Source organism: Lupinus angustifolius, chromosome LG10, assembly GCF_001865875.1.
Source record: "Lupinus angustifolius cultivar Tanjil chromosome LG10, LupAngTanjil_v1.0, whole genome shotgun sequence".
Taxonomy (NCBI): domain Eukaryota; kingdom Viridiplantae; phylum Streptophyta; class Magnoliopsida; order Fabales; family Fabaceae; genus Lupinus; species Lupinus angustifolius.
The window spans coordinates 9,834,780-9,855,807 of NC_032018.1; the positions used below are offsets into that span (position 1 = coordinate 9,834,780).

The following is a 21,028-nucleotide window of genomic DNA, read 5'->3' on the forward strand; positions in this document are numbered from 1 at the left end:
ACTCTCGATGACAAGCCGAAGGAAGGTGAGGATGATGTCAAGTCATCATGGCCCTTATGCATTGGGCGACACATGTGCTACAATGATAGGGACAAAGGATTACAATCCTGAGAGGGTGAGCTAACTCCAAAAACTCGTCCTCATTTTGGATTTTAGGTTGCAAACGCCTGCATGAATCAGGAATCATTAGTAATTGTCAATCAATCATACAACGATGAGTTCGTTCCTAGATCCTTTACGCACCACTCATCACACTATGGGAGTTGGTCATGCCCGAAGTCGATACCCTAACCAAAAGGAAGAGGATACCTAAGGCAAGGCTAGTGATTGGAGTGAAGTCATATCAAGGTAGTTATACTGGAAGGTACAGCTGGATTACTTCCTTTTCAGGGAAAGCTAATGCTTATTGGGTAGTTTAGTTTGATACTACTTCACACCCCATAAAAAACAAGTTGTGGGTCGAAGTCAAATTTGGAGATGAAAGTCTTCTTTCATTGCTCACGAGTTTAGTATCCTAGGTCGAAAAAAATCAGTATGAGCTCTTTTTTTATGTCCCCATTTCCCCACACGGGGGCAACATAAAAACAGAAATAATGATGAAGTTGATGATGCCCATGCGATAAGCTATTAGCTCACTCAGAGAGCACACCCCTGATAATTGTGTCATTGTGCCTAAACTATGAGGATTCTCTACCACATGGATAGTTCAATGTTCTCATTGGCATACTTTTCCTGTTCAAACTATGATTTGAAACATAGATGGGACAATTCAAGTAAGATCCAATATAGTCTAACTTTCTATTCTCGAGGACTCATACATTATTAGCATATGGACATCCATCTACAGGGTTTAGGTTTAGGTTTGGCCTCAATGGATTCCCTTAACTTTATCTTACTTTGATACCTTATGTTCATGCTGCTTAATCAAATCGAGTAAACTAAAAGAAAATGGGATATTTACTTAAAATATTCTTAATAAATAAACTCAAGTTGCAACACTAAAAGGTGAATGGAGGTGATTCTAAGTAAATTGCTGACATACAGAAAATAAAATGCAATTTGAACAATTAGCATCTCAGTAAATATTCCTCAACTAAATGGAACAACTTTAAGGCAGTACAATAGGGTCCAGGCCCTAAGCCAATATACAATATCTGAAGTTCATGATAGATGCAGTATCCCTAGGTGTGGGATAATACAAATCCCTTATTAACAAAGGAGTGTGCTCTTATTCTGATACTCATGAGCTTTGTAGTAACTTGTGTGATTATAACATGTCTCCAACTCTGCTCTTGGTAGAAACTAAGCTCAGTCCATAGGAAGGGGCTCATTATTGACTAGTCTCCAACTTCAGAGACAGATAAAAATGAGTACATATAAAAATCCTAGTAATATACAGTGCTGGTTGGGAAAAATAGAAAATGATAAGATCAGGATTCAAAGAAACTTGAAACTAAACTTCTGATCTTAAAAGGTAACAGGAATGTACAGTGCAAGTATCTATGCAGACAAATTTACAAACATTGGATTAAGATTAAAAGTGAAAAAGGGATAAGATGAAATGAAAGGCATGAAGATTGTAAAGAGCCTCTCTTGCTACATTAGCAAATAAGATTAGGTGGCCTTAAAACTGCTTTCGGACGATCTTGACGCTGCTGTAGAAGCGCTTGAGATCTTTCATTGCCTTTTCCTCAATTTGAATAGAACGAATCGAGGATGGTGTATCGACTTCAGGCTTGAACCAGCGGCTTACTGAATTTGCTTCTGATGGTGAGCCTTGACCGGTAGCAATAGTAAATCCAGCTGTTTTAGTCTTTGGACTATGGGAAAGGCTTTGGTGTTTCTTTACCTGTCATCAAGAGAACATCCTCAATTAAACAGTAGGACAGACACTATGAGAATATGCGTTGGCCGAATGGTATAAAGAATTCTCACCTGAATGGTATAAAGAATTCTAACCCGAATAGTATAAAGAATTCTCACCTGCTGGTTATCGTAAACATTAAAAGGGTGGCCCGGTGCACGAAGCTCCCACTAAGTGGGATCTAGGGAGGGTAGATGTACGCAGCCCTACCCCGCAAGTGGAGTGGCTGTTTCTAGCATTTGAACCTATGACTTGTTGCACAATCTAATACACTGTAGTATAAACACATGAAAGAGAGCTTTAGTTCACAAACCTGTTGCATTTGGATGTCCCTAAAAGACTGCTTAGAGGGTTGAGGAGGGGTTCCCGAAGCAGCCCAAGTAAGGGTACTTATTTCTCCATCAGATGCCATGGGACTACGATTTGAGACAACAGGTATTGGGCTGGAAGGAAGAAATGAACTCAACTTTATTTTGCCATCACTGTCAAAATCAGAATGATCTTCGATCTTATCTTTTCTGCTAACTAGTTTGGTTTCTTTTATTTTGCTTTGTTGATTCAGGATTTCACGAAGCGAGTTAGAACCCTTGATGAACTTGGCACCACCCCATGCAGGACCCTCATTTTTTGGTGTCAATGGAGGCGGAGCCACCACTTTCGGGGTGTCATCAAGAGCACCACTCAGAAACATAGAAAGCCCACCCTTCTTGCTCTTCTTTTTAGAAACCTTTGGTGACTGGCCCCTGTCTTTCGGCGATTCCATAGGATCTTTCTTCTCTACAACAAAAGATAAATCTTTTGCGCCTTTGTCAGTGGTGGATTGTTCACACATTGCATCCTCTTCCACCTATCAAATATAACAGAATATTAAGCAATATAATATGTGAAAAGAACTGCACAACTAATTTTAGTTTACAGCAGAAGAAAATACAGGAACTTCTTGATTCACAACCTCTTCAACTGGTATTTTCTTGAGAGGTATAGCTAGTTAAATCTTGTTAAGCCAAAAGGACTAAATGACTTCTACACAAGCATATTTAATAAAGGAGGTTATGACATTGCACATATACTCTTCCAAAATGATGCTTTAATGCCTAGGAGGCTAGAAATAGACTCAAAACTGAATGGCTATTTCAATAAATGAACCAATCACAAGCCAGGTTCTTTATAAGCTACCCACAAGACTATAGAGCAATCTGTCAATTAACAACACCTTCAGATTGCATAGCTATCCCGAGGACGCTCATCACTGGCAAATAGCACAAAGGAATCAACATAATACAATAACCAGGTCCAATAAGTCAGCCTATAACATCTTCATCTAGTACGAAATTACTTCTTGCAGGAAAACTCTTAACACACGAAAATATTAGCAAGAATAGGAAATAGGTTAACCTGATTTCAGCCAATGTTTTCAAATGATAATCATAGCACATTGTATAACTGAGCGGTGCTAAGAGACCACTACAAGATGCCAGCTCTCCTCACCAAAATAAAATAAACAACAGAACAATGAAAGTCTAATAATTTAACGAGCAACACAATTGGAAACCAACCTTCGAGTTAGGAACTGTCAAGGCATCAGTTTCCAACAAGTCTTTCACAGGTTCAGGAATTGCTTCATTCTTAGAATACACAGCTTCTACTTCTGTCTTCACTGTGCTAGGTTCACAGTTCTTTCTCCTCTGCTTTTTCAATAGTTTACCCTTCTTAGTACCTTTCCCTTCTAGCTGTGCAGAAGGTGATTCTTTATTCCATGAAGTCTCAAAAGGAACACCTAAGTCTGCAAGTGAGCTCTCGAGTGATGACTTAGATTGAAGCTTTGCAATCTGCTGGTCATCGAGAAGATGTCCCTTAGATTGCTTTGCTTCAAGCATCTCAATCTGTTGCAACTTCTTTCTTATGGCTCGAACTAATTTGGAAGTTTCTTGATTAGGATCATCCTTGGGCTGTAGAAAGGAATCTACTCTTCGATCCTTCTCCAATTTCAATGCATGCATTTTCATGGGTTTGTCATAAGTCCTTTGAAACTCTATCTCACTATCATCCTCTTCACTATTAATGATAGCAGGGAAAGCAGCAGTTGGAGTAGGGAATCGACGATGACTCCATGGCTCAGATGATCTCTGGTCTAACAACCTCTCCAGGTTAGCCAGAATATCTAGTGAAGCACTTGCCACAGCATGTGGTGAAACTGTAAATATGTAATCAAGGTTGCGAATAACAATATCCTGAAAATTTGAACAATAGCTTCAGAATAATAATACCATCTTGCCACATAAGAACATTGAACTAAATATGAGAAGATTAAATTAGAGGGACATATGCATGATAGTAACATACTAATGTTATATAAACTGCAAGTCCTGGGGATACTACAATACTAAATGAGGGTAAAATAGTAATATCATAGTCTTTTTAAAATAATAAGAAAATTAACTAAATGAAGTACTTTTATTGGTATTTGTGTTTTAGTTAAAAGTGCCTTATAATAAGGACCAGAGGGAGTGTGTTGAGTTCAGAAGCAAGAAATCAGATCATATTTGATGATTTATATTGTAAAGACTTCATACAGTAGTCAAAATGGATACCTCACAATACTTCTTCAAATTATTTGCATCAAGAGAGTCAGCAATCTCAAGCAGTTGTAGGGTATTCCGTGGCTCCACTAGACTATCTGCTGCTACTTTTTCACAAAGGCTTTTTAAGCTGGGTACGGATCTCTGCTCAGAAGTATCATTTTGTACGCTAGATATCATATTATTGGATTCAATATCCTCAAATAAAATGTCTTCATTTAACTCGTCCGTATCATCCCTACTATTCAACTTGAGATTCTGAGAATTCTCAGTCACGTTGAGAGAATAGACAGGATGATAGAGGGAAGCAACAATTAGCAAATGTGTTTCACCGACTGAAACTGAAGTAGCCTTCTTTACACCATGCAGCCGAGTAGCAACAAGTGGCTTATCCTTACCTTTCTTCCCATCCCACAGGTAAACATCACCTGTAGCTGTAGCTGCTGCAGTCCAGTACTTTCCAGCAGATATGCTTACCATATTTCTTCCGCACATAGCATATAACTGTAAAAGAAATTTACAACAATAAGAAAGGAGTGAAATGTCTCTAATCAATGTGCTTGTCTCAGTATTAACCAGAATGTAAGTGGTTAGAGAAAGTCAATGAATGGAAACCTGTTGGCATTTAAGATCGGGATCTGAGGAGACCCAATAAAATAATGCACCATCATCTGTAAGAGCCATGCTGTGTACCATTCCGGCAGCTATAGATACCACATGAAGTCGTTCCATGCGATGAAACTTTAAAGGAGTGCTTCCACTTTTTTTCAAGTTCCTAGTAACTATTACACGTTTTGGAGTGACAAGTCTATGACCCCAAGTGTATACCTGCAAAACAAGGAAAATAGAACTTGAAGATGAAATCTATAGACAACAAATATACATTATATAACTATTCACAACAACTAAGTCTCAGTCCCACTAGGTGGGTCGGCTAAATTATATAACTATTCTCTATATAAAACTAAACCATGATCACATGTTTATGTTCCATATCCATATACTGAAGAAAAATTAAGAAGTTGAATGTATTCTCTGTAAACTGTTTATATTCCGAAAGTACAAATACAGGAATATTTATTCAATGAATGTATTTACATATGAAAGAATTAACAAATGCTACTGTTGATAAATTAATTAGCAACTTCAAACCAGAACTAAGGAATTACCTGTAGGGTAGTCATTGATATATCAATTGTAAAACAGCCTTACATGCAAGGCCGAAATATGAGAGCCATAATTACAATTTCTTATTATTATAACAAATTGAAATATACAACGTGATAATGAAACTACAAATAGTTACCTCTCCGTCAGATCCTAATACAACTGTATGATATTTTGCTGCAGAGACTCTGGTTAAAGCCTTCCCCTTCAAGGATTCAACCAAATGGGGGGTGTAATTTGATGCTGAGTTTGAGCTGCCATAACCGAGCTGACCCTCTCTATTGCAACCCCAGGTAAAAACTTCACCTAATTCAGAAACTACAGCTGTGTGCTTGTTTGCTGCAGCAACAGCAATGATTTTTGACCTCAGAGAAGACACTCTGCGAGGTGTGGGTTGTGAATCAACAGAAGTGTACCCCAGCTGTCCCTCTGCACAACAATGAATTTGAAAATATGATATCAAATATGTATCATTCTCATATACTTTCATTAACACAGACAACCTAATATTTTGTCGGTTAAAAGGCAAAAAAGACAACTTAATCCTTTTCAAACTAATTAATGATAAATTGATAATGGGTAGGAAATAACAAGTATAAATATAATCAAAAAAATGAAGGGCAGGGATGCTGGGGAACAATTATTTACTTATATACAGTAGAAATGTTGAAGTTGCAAGATTCAACTGATATGGACACAAGTATTGTCATGTTTTACCTCTATTGGATCCCCAAGTGAACACATCCCCACCCTCAGTAGCAATAACGGTGTGATGCTTAGCTGCAGCAATTGCCACCACTCTGCGGGAACCCAGACCAGAAGTCACCTGGCGGGGTGTGATGACAGCAGCTTGACCACTACAATGAGAATAACAATATGTAATCTGATTGAAAATAGTCTAAAAGCAAAAGATATGACAGTGATAACCCTCATTCACCGAAAATTGTTTTGAAAGTGTTGTAAATTTCGCTAAAACATTAGCAACCAGGTAATAGAAGTAAATTTCCATTAGCTTTTGTTGTGAAATTACTAACATGGCATATTATTATGATTAACAAGTTTAAATTGAAGAAAAAAAAGTGATAGCTGGTTTCTTTTTTTCATTTGTGCCTTTAACAGAACCTACAAATGTTCTCTTCAACATTCATAATAGTAAAGTCTGCTTCCACAGGAAATCAGTTTTAATTACAAATGAAACACCACCAAAAAGCAGTTCAACATCATACAAAAAAAGTTCGAGACTATGTGTGTGTTTGGGTAGGATAGATTATCCTCATCAACAACTTTATTTTTGCTAAAAAGTTGTGGATGAAATAAGCTTTGTTGTGTGGGGAGATGCCTAAAAATAATATAACAGCTTTTTAGTAAGAAGATAATCCAGATTTTAGAATCCTAAAGCTGTACATGTGAGCATGCAAATACACTTACTAATACACAACTACCTATCATCGGAATTATGAACTTTAGATAGCCAGATGTAAATAACGATCTTTCTTTATGAGAAAAAATGAGCATTTAATAAGACAGTCAACTTGAATTTCATACAGGGTATTCTAGAAGAGGAAAACAAAAAGTCAAAGCACTTAATATCACTAAGTAGCTTACTTAAACCAAAATCTCCATGTAGTCAATCTTAATCACCAAATTGAAATGATTGATACATGGTAACACAACTACTAACAGAAAGCATGTGCATGTGCACGTGCTTTATATAGAAACAGAAGATATACCTGTGTATGTCAAAATCAGGGTGCCCAAGACGGCCTCCCCTTCCAAAACCCCAAGTATACACTTCTCCACGAGCAGTAAGAGCCACGCTATGGAATTTTGCCGCAGAAATAATCTTTACAATTGAACCATTAAGCGAATCAACTTTACATGGTAGCTTTTGAATATGAGCATTTCCAGTTCCAAGCTGATAATTTGCACCACTACCCCAACTAAATACCTCAGTAGCCACTACAAATGCACCAAAAATCAGGTCGCATCCAAAATGACAAATTTCTATAATCTAAATCATAACAAAGTAGTCAAATCATGGCAATTTATACCTGAATTACGTTCATTTCCAAAAACCTGAAATACAGGGCCAGAGATCAGATCTACAGGTATACGAGATTTAGGGTCCTCCAATGTAATAGAGGCTCCATGCTTAAGAAGGATGCCTGCCACAGCAAAATGACCAAAATGCAGAGCTCTGTGAAGACTACTCCATCCTGATTCTCCATCCTGAAAATGAAACAAGCTTCAGCATTAATGGATTCAAAGAGATAATGCACAAGAAGTAATCTAGAACGGCCCTTACGCAGATGTCAGGAAATGGTTGTTTCTCCAAAATTATGGCCTATCTTTGGAATAAAACACCGAAATGATGAAAATTTTCTAGGCTAAACTCTGGGGTCTAGACAAAATCCAAACAATCAGAAAGTATTGAAGAATAATATCCCACTTTCCCAAAACCAGACAAAATGAATACAACATATAATACATGAAAAGATCAATGCCCTGATTTAATTTTTTTTAATGAAGGGGCGTAAACAATTCATTTCAATCTGAAGCAGCCACTTAAATAAATAGGAATAAAAATGTGGGTCAAATGGTCAATAAATTTGATTTAGGCTTATAGTACAAAACAAATATTTCAATATATACATGCAAAACCATGAGATTATTGCTTACAAATTTACAATACTCGGGTGATTAAACAATACCCAAAAATTATAGGACAAAATCTGAAGCCATTACCACTTCAAAATGTAAACATGAATCTAATTCTAAATCTGCATTAATGGTCCAAATATAATTAATGTGGAGGACCCCAATTCAGATCACTTTTAGAAATCAAGAAGTTATCCCTCAGATTAGAGATTAGATGCCAGTATAACATAATTTTATTCACTGTTTACCATGGACTTTACTAGAATATCCATCAAAGCAGTAAAAGTTAAATGTTGGCAAACTCTAAATATTAACCTGTGAAGTGTGAACTACCTTCTCAGTGGTCTTTAAATTCATCTTAGTTTATGCATATATATCATTTTCTGAATTGAACTAGTGACAGATCACAGCAAGGTATTAGTATATCAACAATCAACAATTCAACACATAATGTACACGAAGTGAATAGTATAAAACATAGAGTCAGAGAATGATTGTTAAAAAGTTATAAACAATAAACAATCATCTTTGTATGCCTTGAGAACTAAATACAAAGAAATTCTCACTGAAATCAATGCTTCTTTTAGAAAAGTGCAGGCACATACATATGACTAAAACATACAGAAAAGAGAAATTGTCATACTCGGGCATCAGGATCGGCACCAGCTGCGAGAAGCCTCCTTACAATGGGAATGTGGTTTCTCCAAGTTGCAATGTGAAGAAGGGTTAGCCCAAAGGTGTTTCTCAAATTGACATTGTCCCCACTCTTCTTTAATAATGCCAAGCCCAACTCTAAATCGTTCAGAGATCCTTCTCGAACAGCAAGCCATAGATCTTTCTGAGGCCCAGCAGATGAAACTTTGTGACCTGGTGTGTGAAAGTTGTGCTTTTGTGCTTGTGGGGAAACAGCTATTTCCATTATTGCAAAATGTGGATTGTGAGTAAATTAGTTATCTGTCGCAATATTTTTATCCGAGGTTTGAAAGGTGATTCCGGTGACACAACAGTTATATTCCTCTAATCCGAAACCTGATAATGTTGAGAGCCGGTTTCTTAAAAAACTACTTCAGTCTACTAGTATGAACTTCAATAACTAACAAAAAATAACTCTGGCCCTTGAGTCCAAAAGCTGATTGATGTGATTCTCGTTATTCCATTGTTACGCAGTAAAATAATCAAAACTTCAATGATAGATATTCAGTTACGAGTGTGAGTGATGCTCTAATCCTCCACTAACATCATAAAGTTTGCCACCTTTATCATGTACACGTACAAGTTGCAGCATCCATTGACAAATCCTAGTGAAGTTCATAAACCACAGAGAAATCTTCTGTAAACAGCAACACTGTTAATGCAGTTCATTTATTAGTAAGACAAACCTTGTGAGAGAATAAAAATATTTAGGGAATAAAGGCATACAAGCAAACATGCAAAGGCAGTTAAAGCCTCTTAGCAGATATAAGCTGCTAAGAATCAACAAAATTCGAATCAAACAAGTCTTGAAATTGAAGTGACTAAATTGATCTTGTGATGGCAAGAAAAATGTGTCGAAAGCAAAATGTAACATAAATATAAAATAAGATCACAATGGCACATCTAATGATTATGTACTACTCTAGTCGAAATTGTGAATTGAAACCAGTTAGAACACTAAATTCGGCCATTCGCTAGAAATACAAGATCTATTTGCTCAGCAGTTGATATCAAAAATGTAAATTGTGAACAATCACCATACAGATATTAATTACAACAACGACCAAGCTTTAGTCCACTAGGAGGGATCGCAGATTATTAGAGTTGATTAGTTGAAATAAAAGCCAAAACATTGATGGATGCCCTTTTGGAAAAGAATACAAATTATGATTGGAAGAACTAAATAAACTCCTATGTGATCTTTTTTGGTACATTCTTAATTGATCTATGTGTTGAAAACTTAGCCATTACTTCCACTCCAACAAATACTGTTTTTAATAACAACAATTACAATTGAATCAGGAAATGACAGCATCCTAAAACAGAAAAATACTGTTCAAAACAACAAACACCACCAAGCCAAAGTTAAAAAATGAAAATTTGACACAAAACGAGGAGGTACCCTTCAATCAAAAACTACCTATCACACAGTACATATAAAAAATAATACGAAAAAATTGTGCACGAGAAATGGGGAGGTATATGTACGCCACCTTAGCTTGGCAAATGAAAGCTAGATTCAATAGAAATACTAATTTCAAAACATTCTAAGTGTTCAAAAACCCAATCTTTAACAACAATCACTGGACCTGAAAACAGAACAACATCGACCCACATAAAATATTTAGCTGAATCACACACCCAGAGAACTATTTTTCACAAAAATGAAAATTTTATGGCAAATAGAAGAGACCCAGATGGCCATAAATCGAATTAAATTAATAATGAAATTAGAAATGAAGAAAAAATGAGAAATGGATTGAATAAACTGACCTAATACTCTGCAAAGAAAATGAGGAATCTCTGGAGAGTTGAGCAGAGAAGAGAAGAGTAATAGAGATTAGAGAGAGATTGTGATTTCTGTTTCCAAATGGTATCGATACCCAGAATATACCTTCAACCCAAAGAATAAGCCCATAAAAGTTACATGAATAGAAATTATATAATTATATTTAAATAAATGATTTTCATTTTTAAAAAATTAGAAAATTAAGAAAAATTCTGAGCGAGAGAAACAGGGATGAGAAAGAAAGAAAGAGTCACGGGAAGGACAAGATCGGAATTTCCGGAGAATTTGTAGTTGGACCGAAAAGTCCCTGATTCGGTGGCCAAGAACACGACATTGTTTGAATCTTCGAAGTTTTAGTTGTTATTGTTTGGAACAAACTACGTGTAATTTTCTACGCGAAACAAGTTTGCTACTGACTGACACGTGGCTCCAGGACCATAATCTACTTTGTTTATAAAGCATCCAACATAATATAATGTTGAGTTTAATATTTATCTATCATTTATTTATAATATTTTATTTAAAATTTGTAATAATTAAAATGAATAATAGATAATTAATAATAGTATAAAAATCTATTGTACTATTTATGTATATCTTTTTCTTTATAATTTATAGAGTAAAGTCGTATATTGATTCATATATTAGTCATGAAAATTTAAATGTCCTTAAAAATAATAGTAGATATCAAATTAGTTTTTGGTATTTTTTATTACCGGTAATAGAGAATATTTTGACTTACTTTAGAAATTTTGAATACTAATTTATATTTTTATCTTTTCAAGCTTCAAAATGATACACATGCAATGTTATAAGAACCAATTAGGTATTTATTTTAATTTTTAATTGATTAATTATTATTTTTTAATATTTACTTAACTAATTATTATGTTGTACACACGACAGTTTTTTAGTTTCAATTACTGTTTTTATCACGGGTTTTAAATTTAATTATACTACTTTTATAATTATTTATGAAGATTGTTTTCTATTTAATATATTAATGTGCATATCCTTGCTATAAACATGCTGTAAGCATCATCTCTAATACTTAGAGGTGAGGACTTCCACAATAAATTAAATTTAATGTGGGATAATATATTTATCATTTTAATTATAATGAAATAATATTTTGTTATTCAAATCAAAAGAAAAATCAAGAGTTTACTTGGTAGTGGATTATTAAACTTTTAGCATAAATATATGTTATCAATCATATCAAGTACCATATAGAATGACATATTTTTTTAGATAATATAGATATTCTTATGAACCTGATGTAAAAAATATGAATAAAAGTATTGTAAAACTGAATTAAATTATTATTCATTTTTATAATGCATTTTAATTTTCACTTAAAGTAATGGAACAAGCTTCTTAATTTTCCATGATAAAAACATGCAAATTAAGTGAGTACCTAATTATATAACAATTACAAATAAATAACCTTTATTTTAACATTTATGTAAATTTAATATTTTAATTAGAAAATGATACACGTGGTTATTTCTCAATCTCCTTCTCATTCATTTATTAATTTTATAGCCCAATTGCAATACATTTATGAAGAAGAGTTTTTCCTTTACTCTAGTTAATTTTGAAGAAGATACCAACATCAATAAAGAAGAAAAAAATTGAAGGTTTTATAGATCGGAAAATTTGAGTTAAATAGATAAGATTTATTACTATCTAGTGTGAGGTCTTAACTTGATAGTTCACTTTACTATCAATATTATTGTAAATGATTGATTCAAATATTTTATTCTTCAACACTGTATTTTTTATATACACAAAAGTTGTTCCTAAAATCTCAACAAATTTGTTTACATATGACCTTCATATTTAATTTTAGGATAATAACAACATAATCAATCTAAACAAATTTGTTTATATATCATCTTCAAATTTGATTTTAGGATAATAACAATCTGAACACATTTGCTTACATGGATTTAGTTTGTTATTACCACATTATCCCCTCAAGTGGGAGCATGGAGATTCAGAATGCCCAACTTGCTCAGGAAGGATTCAAATTGTGGTTTTCCCAAAGCTTTAGTGAATATATTTGCGAGTTGAGCAGTAGTAGAGACGTAGGTTGGGAGAATATTGTGCCATACTTCTAGCTTATTCATTCCTTCAACTCTGCATACCTTCTTCGTTGGGGCTTCTCGGAAAAGATAGAGTTCATTCCTTCATTCACCCGAACCAATCAGCATCTTCGACATTCGGTCCTCTATAGCATACAGACTACTAGAAAACTGAACATTACAATTTGAACTGAGGTACATAAAGTACATGTTCAAGATTTAAATTATCGGAAAGTTTTATGGTTCCTTCCTTAATAGAGATGACAGTGTGTCCATTTGGAAGTCTCTCACATTGCACAGGTGTTGCAAATCCCCTGTCATGTGATTCGATTCCCCACTATCAAGTATCCAAGGTGAAAGCTTTTTCTTCTGAGCATATTCAATTCTTAAATATATCACAGAACTTTCACATTCAGTCATCATGTGTGTCATACACATTATCTAGTATCCAAGGTGAAGGTTTTTTTTTTATTTTGAGCATATTTGATTCTTGAATATATCACACAACCTTCACTTTTGGCCATCATGTGTGAAATGCACATTTTGTCAAAAAAAAAATTAGAATGAATCTTTAGAAAAAACCAAGGAATAGGTTACTTGAAAGATAATAACAATTTTATTAAAACACATTAACATGTTACCTAACTGGACAAAAAAGTTCACTAACGATTACTAAGGTAGGTAATCAATTACTAAGTAGATATTAAGGTCTATAATCGATTACCAAGAGTCAAAAATCAGTTACTCTATGCTAAAAGTGTTTTAGAATTTGAAACTCAACCAGTACATACTCAAACAAACCAATATGATTCCAAATGTTTCATACATCCTAGAATGGATCTTGGAACCATTTTAAACTCTATATATACCAGCCTAATTTTTTGAAAATCGAGCAACACTTTTGCAACAATTTTCACTTGCAAATCTATATAGGTTTTTCAAAAAAGCTTAAGTAAAATTCTGCATGTGGATGTAGTAATATTTATTCATTCATAAAAGTCTTCTTATACTTTATCAAATCAAAAAATCATCATAGATTTTGGTGAATGATCGTATAAAAAGAAAGTTGTATGCTTTCTTGTACGAATTGAGAAAACTTCTTAGTATCACAAATAAAAACTCTTGAGGTTAGAAATGAATTATCTCCTTTAAATAAAAGGCGTTGAAAGATAGAAGATTAATTCAAGCTTTTATATTGGTTTGCCCAATATCGTAGGCTATGTTGAGTTTCATGACATAACCAAAATTCCACTATAATCGAAAGCTTATTACATCCACAAGTATTCTTTGCGCATATAACCTCTTCAGACTCAATAACTCAATTATTATTTGCACCCTAGCCTTTTTAGGCTCAACTCTAAACAATGATTTTTGTTTAGAAGAGTTTTACCATTGAGGATAGTTATAGATCTATTCCAAGACAAACTGATGTAGGGGATTTATTAAAACCATTGAATTCCTAATATGGTAAACTAGCTCCAAAGTGAGGAACTACTCCTTTGATGGGTGTTACAGTGACTCTTTCTGTGATATTTCTATCCACTATTTTAGAGATTTATAATTCGTCCATTTTATTGGTCGGAATTTCAACATTTCTGCTCAATAGGTGGGTCTTGTGGTCAGGCTCCGTTCTGCCTTGCACTTGAGGGCCAATCTCAGAATGGCCCGAGGAAATCGTTGCACACCTCCGTTACCTTTTGGGAGGCCTACTCCCCATAGAAACTATCTACCTAAAACTATGTTTGAGTATTTCAATCACTTCAATGAAGTGAAATAAATATGAAAGGAAAAAAAATTGATTTTAATAGTAAATAATCGAACACAATTGCTCAATTTAGCTCAGGATTATTTAATACGAATACACAATGAATAATATGTTTATAGTAATTAAGAGCTCAAATCCACTTAGATAAATTTCTTGTATTTTGTAGGGTGTTTTATTATATTATCTTATGTTCTTCAATATTGAGGATATTTATAGATAAAGCATTTAATGTAGTCGTTATTATAGTGATTGAAGTTTTTCATAAAATTTCTTCTTAAAATTAATATCAGTTGAAAATTGTCATCTCTTTAACTTGATTTTATCTTATACTTGTGCAACACATTAATTTTCATAGTCGTTGTTATGAATTGAGTATTTAATGTTTTATGGTTGTTGGAACTTTCTGATTGAATAGAGAGAACATGATAGTCTTAAAAGGTAGTGATTAACATACTTCATTTGTATTTGGAGTGAAAACTTTCCTTTTACAAAAATAATATAGTGTCCTTTGCTTTCTTCAAAATCAGATTGACCAAATAAGCTTTATGCTGTGAATAATTTATTTCTACATTTTTATTCAAAATATATTGATAAAGCTTTTACTTCCTTTTGATTTGACTATGTTTATTCTTCATTCTTCTTTGAGTGATAACTTAATTCTTGATTATGAATATTGAATAATTCACATTAAAAGAGTATTCAAGTTCACTAATCTGAAGAATCTCGAGATCTATCTTGAATTCAGACACATCTTGAATAGAGATGTGTTATTTTTAGACAATTATAAAAATGAACCTTTGATATTGTCTTAAAGATATAATATCAGTGAGAAGACGATACTTCACCACTTTGAATAAGTTGTAGTACTTGCCTGATTTTCTATAGAGTTTTGATGGACAAATTAGAACATTCAGACAATTTAGTATATTTTTACTTAATTTATTTTGAATAATCAAAACTTAGCGGGTTAACACTTAAAATGTATTTTAGACATCTGAAGTATTAACGTTCTCCCATTTTTTATGGTAACTAAGAATGACAACGAGGCGGGTCGGGATCGGGTTTGTATATACCCAAACCCGAAATTTAAAACCCGAACCCGAACTCAACGAGGTTGAAAATAAAAATACCATCCCCGAACCCGTCGGGTTTCGGGTAACCCAAACCCGAAAAACCCGAAAATTATAGAGTATTAAGGAAAGTATGATATTATTTTCGTGTAATTTTTTTCTAAATTTATATTTTCTCTTGTATTATTTCATTTTTTTATGTTTGAAAATCCAATAGTATATAAAGTAAAATTAGAAATTAAAAACAATGGGCACATGATAAAAAATTCAATTTTAAATTGAATTACATTACTTCGGGACGGGTTCGGGTCTTTGTTATACCAAACCCGAACTCGAAATTCAAACCCGGGTAAAATCCAAACCCGAATCCAACCACATCGGATTTTCCCCATTAAATTTGGATTTGGTTCGGGCGGGTACCCACGGGTTCGATTTCTATTACCATACCTAATGGTAACAGATAAATGTGATGATTTTATTAAATGTTAAAGAAATAGTGATTCAAGCATACATTTGTAAAGAGCTTAATGGCTCCCCTAAAAATATACATGTGTTTTAGAGATACAATTGTTTGCATTCACATTATATCATATTATACTCACATAATATCTTCATCATTTTATGTTTATTTTCTATTTATATTTCTACTCTATACTGACCCTACTCACAGTTTACAAGCAACGAATGGTTGATATTTTATTTTGAGACCTATGGGGTTGCATATGCTTTACACACGTTACTTTAACGTCACTGTTATTTTTTTAAAGCAAATTCTATTCAAAGTTAGTACATGTGGATTAAAAGCAAAGAATCATTTTGGCTTCATCCTTTGTCTAATGATTGTTTTCTAATATTTCACTAGGAATTAATTTTAGAGTATGTGATTGTCTCTTCCTACAAATATCGTTATCAAGAATTGAACTTTTAACTTTTTGATTTTTTGATAATCTAGTAAAACATTATACCATTAGACTAGACTAATACATTGTTGGTAGGGCATGTTTTGAACTTTAATTCACATTTCTCTCTCCTTCTTAATTTAACAAATAAAATTGCTCGTCGAGTAATTTACTCTAAGTTATAAACTTCAATATACTTTTCTGTCTTTTTCTTGCGCGGTTGACACTCAAATGCACATGTATTTTTTTTTTACAATGCACATGCCCTCTTGCATGTTTCATTAGAGAGAATGCACTGAAAAATATTTTTTTATACTTTTATTATTGGAGAGTTAAATGCCCATTTACTTGTATAAGACCGTGAACCATAGGGACTACATTAAATTCAAGATAAAATGGAACATAACATGGACTTTTGGGGATTAGAGACCCTTTTATTTTCTAAGTGTAGTTTGAGAGTTAGGTTCTTGTAAGTAAACTTAGGAGAAATGTAAGATTTCATAGAATCTCATATATATTTCACGACTTTCAAAATTTTCATTTTTCCATATTATCTTTCAAAAAAACAAATCACAAAACTCAAGTTATTAGACTTGAAGTTGAAGTTTTTGCATCCACATGAAGCATAGTAGAACCGATGGTATGTGAGTTAGTTTTGTGACTAAGCCCCATTTCGTAGTGAGAACAAGAAGAGAGCAAAATAATTAAAATCAAAATTTTTTGGGGTACTATTTTGGGATCCAATGGAGTCTTATATCACTAGAGCAAGTAGTTATTAAAACTCAAAATTTAGAAACAAGGCCATGGGTGGAATAATGAAGTTGGATGAGTGAGGGTTAAGCAAAAACAACCTTAAGAGAAATGGCGTGTTTTGGACTTTTGGGGCAATATTCCTTATAGCAAATTAAATTCATTGAATAGGTGATAAAATTAGTTTACTTCATTAAAAACGAATTGTAACGTGAATCATCCATTTTTTCACCTAAAATTATAACATAAAAAAATTATGCAACGTATTATCAATATATCATCCATCATTTATATTTATTTTGACTTTTCAAAAAAGTAAAATAATATAAATAAATATTAGATGATGCATAATTATATAAATTTACACTAAAAATGTATTATGCTCAAATTATAAACGTATGTGGTTCTACAATTTAGTGTGAGAATCTTACATGGTGTGTTAGAGTGTTAATTTGATCCTTATCTCTATATTGTAATTAACTTGTTGTTATCTTATCTTTTCTATTATTTGTAAAGATTAAAATTCAAAGTTGTTTTCTTTAAATATATTCGTGTACAATACTTCCACTAAAACAAAAAAATAAGAGTTCTTTATCTTTCTATATGGTATCAGATTAAGTCCTATTGTCTAATAGCGCATTGCCATCCTCCTCTTCCTTTTTTTTCAATAGCCATTCTTATTGTTTACAATAAATCTATTATTGAACTCACCACTGCCTACACTCTTCCAATCAAACTCAACTTTGGAAATTATCATACCTGGTACAACCAAATCCTCCATCTCCTCAAAGCCAACGATCTTTATGGCTATGTCACTGGTGACACTTGTTGTCCTTCTCTAAAGGTTGAGTCTGGTGATATTATTTTTGATAATCCATAATACTCTCTTTGGAAATGTCAAGATCACTATGTATATCTTGTTCTCCTTGGATCATGCGGCCCTGACGCACAAATTGTCATGACTTCTACTGATTCCTTTGTTGCAGCGTGGACACACTTGAACAAACAATATGCTAGTCGCTCTCATACTCGTGTTATGTCTCTCAAAGAACGCCTTGCTTTAGTCACAAAAGGTATCTCTAGTGTTAATGATTACATTCGTTCAATTCGAGTCATTGGTGATGAACTTACTCTTATTGGTCATCCAATTGATGATATTGATCTTGTTATTGCTGCTCTAAATGGTCTTAAACCCTCTTTCTATGAGTTCTCTGCTACGATTCGCACTAGGGATAGTACATTGATGTTTAACGACCTCTATGACAAAGTCATTGATTTTGAAATATTTCTCAATCGGGATGATCATAATCAATCATTTCCAGTCACAACCAACTATACTCACCGCACTACTCGTGGGTACACTCATGGACATCGATCACAATCCATGTCATCCAACAATCATTTTCGTGCAACTTCTGGCTCACAGATAAAGAACTCTAATCCATGTCGCCCCACACCAGTTTGTAAATATTGTCATCATATAGGATACACTATTGATATTTGCTACCGTAAGCATGGTTTTTTGCCTCATTATCCCAAGCGCAAAGCCAATTTTGCACTTTATGATGAGGGAAATAATACATATACCTCATAGCTCCTTGATTTTGGTGCTTCTCACCATGTAACTCATGATCTTGGCCAAATATCATTGTTTCCTAATTCCAATGGTAAAGATAAACTCATGGTGACAAATGGTAAGACTCTTCCTATTAAACATCGTGGCTCCACCATTATTCAAACATACTCAATGTCACTTAAACTATCACAAGTTTTACATGTTCCTAACGTTATTTAAAATTTTATTTCAATATCTCAACTTTTTAAAACCAATTCAATTTTTGTTGAATTCTTTCCATATTATTTTCAGGTAAATAGTCTAAGCACAAGGACAATTCTTCTGCGTAGAAGTAATGAAGAGCAGGTGTACAAGTAACAACGACCTTACCACCATATTAACCATGTCCACCATCAACCATCCATCACAATTTGGCATCGCCGTCTTGGTCAACCTCATCTCCGAACTCTCAAGCATAACCTCAACCAAAAATCATTTTGCAGCTCAATTAATATCTAGATTGTTTAGCAAATACGGCACACAAGCTACTTTTTTCTGATTCCACTTTGTCTAGTTCCAAACCATTAGAAATTATTTTCTCTGATGTATGGGGTCCTACTTCAATTACTTCAATAAATGAATTTTCCTATTATGTCATTTTTATCGATCATTTCTCAAAATATATTTGGCTTTTATCTAATGAAATTAAAATTTGATGTCTCAACCATTTCCTCCATTTTTAAGTCACTTGTTGAAAATCAATTTGACTCTAAAATAAAAACTCTATATAGTGATAATGGTGGTGAAATTCTAAAACTCCGTTCTTTTCTTCAAATTCATGGAATCTCTCATCTCACCGCACCACCATATACCTCCGAGCATAATGATATCTTTAAACACAAACATAGACACATGATAGAAACTACCCAATGTCTACTCCATCATGCTTATCTCCCTCTCACATTTTGGTCCTATGCTATCTAAACAACAACTTATCTAATTAACCGCATGCCCACCCAAGGCTTCAAATGACCTCCCCATTTAGAACACTTGTTCACCGGGCCCAAAATTATTTAAGCTTCAAGTGTTTGGATGTCTCTATTTTCCAATAAATTAAAAAACAATGACCTTGTTTTTTTAATTTTATTTACTTCAACTTATATTTTCCCCCACTTTTCCTCCCACTTTTTAAACATTGAAGTGGGCTGACATTGACATCTACGACATATGTGATGTCATATAAGTTAAAGTAAGGGAATAACTTGAGACTAGGAAAACAAGAAAACACTTATTGTGATTGTTAATCTGAGATGTTACGAAGGCTTTAAGACTTTGTTTAGTACATGAAAGAAAATGAGAGGAAATAAAATAGAAGGAATGAAAGTTGGAAGAAAGAAATGTAATAGAAAATGAGGTGATTTTTTAGTTGTTTATTTTGAAAAAAAAGTGAAAGAAAATGAATGGAAAGAAAGAGTTTGAATATATCGAATGAGATATATATCTTTATTACTAATGATATAAAATATTTTTTAATTATTTGATTTGGTATATTATATATATATACATATATATAGTGATTATGTAAATATAATTTTTGATAAATTAATGAGTATAATATTCTGCAATATCAATGTAAATATTTATACACATTTAGTACATAGTCCATAATTTATTTGCATTACTTTTATTTAAGAGTCAATGAAAACTAAAAATGAATGGTAAATAATATAATGACATTGTAAACAACTGTTACAATATTAGTGCATACATCTTTTTCTCTAAATTAGTTTATTTTTGAGTAATAAAATTTGAATAATGAAACTTAATTTTTTTTAGAAAAGTAGCCATAAAATACCTACCAAAAAACATATTTTCAAATAGAAAAAAATGTATACCCTGACAGTGTATGAGTTTATATCTGTAAGTGCACAATTCACCGTTTATGTTTAATTATCATTAACTCGTCAACAAAAAATAATATAAATGAATGGTGGATGATGTACTGATTGTGTGTAATTTTTTTACCGACAATGCATAAATATTACATTCATTTTCAAAAGTGAGTTTTCTTTCCAACAATGGAGAGAAAAGTTTTATGTGAGCCCTATAATCTTTTTTTTCCTTTCTTTCTATTTTCTCTCATTAACCAAAT

At 33.2% G+C, this 21,028-nt stretch overlaps 2 protein-coding genes across 3 annotated transcripts; one reads left to right on the top strand and one right to left on the bottom strand.

The window, feature by feature from the left end:
* Positions 1,018–11,091, bottom strand: LOC109358392. 2 transcript variants are annotated; one of them, XM_019602588.1, is made up of 11 exons: positions 10,735–11,091; positions 8,912–9,613; positions 7,662–7,839; positions 7,341–7,569; positions 6,328–6,467; positions 5,750–6,039; positions 5,059–5,271; positions 4,456–4,947; positions 3,421–4,095; positions 2,178–2,711; positions 1,018–1,849 (listed from the first exon to the last, which is right to left on the bottom strand). In XM_019602588.1, exons 2-11 carry the CDS (start codon positions 9,185–9,187, stop codon positions 1,625–1,627), a joined length of 3,252 nt encoding a protein of 1,083 aa, XP_019458133.1. In that variant the 5' UTR covers positions 9,188–9,613; positions 10,735–11,091; the 3' UTR covers positions 1,018–1,624. The 2 variants fall into 2 exon arrangements, with proteins under 2 accessions (XP_019458133.1, XP_019458134.1); XM_019602589.1 differs by lacking the exon at positions 10,735–11,091 and adding an exon at positions 9,688–9,708.
* On the top strand, positions 18,280–18,915 carry LOC109358010. The gene has a single exon (XM_019602076.1). It carries the CDS (start codon positions 18,280–18,282, stop codon positions 18,913–18,915), a length of 636 nt encoding a protein of 211 aa, XP_019457621.1.

What these genes read in the sequence shown, in the direction of transcription:
- LOC109358392 (XM_019602588.1), bottom strand. Translation starts at nt 9,187, where the DNA reads ATGGAAATAGCTGTTTCCCCACAAGCACAAAAGCACAACTTTCACACA. An exon ending in TGGAAATGAACGTAATTCAG is followed by an intron (nt 7,570 to 7,661) that starts GTATAAATTGCC and finishes GTGCATTTGTAG; the next exon opens with TGGCTACTGAGGTATTTAGT. An exon ending in CACTTGGGGATCCAATAGAG is followed by an intron (nt 6,040 to 6,327) that starts GTAAAACATGAC and finishes ATTGTTGTGCAG; the next exon opens with AGGGACAGCTGGGGTACACT.
- LOC109358010 (XM_019602076.1), top strand. Translation starts at nt 18,280, where the DNA reads ATGACTTCTACTGATTCCTTTGTTGCAGCGTGGACACACTTGAACAAA.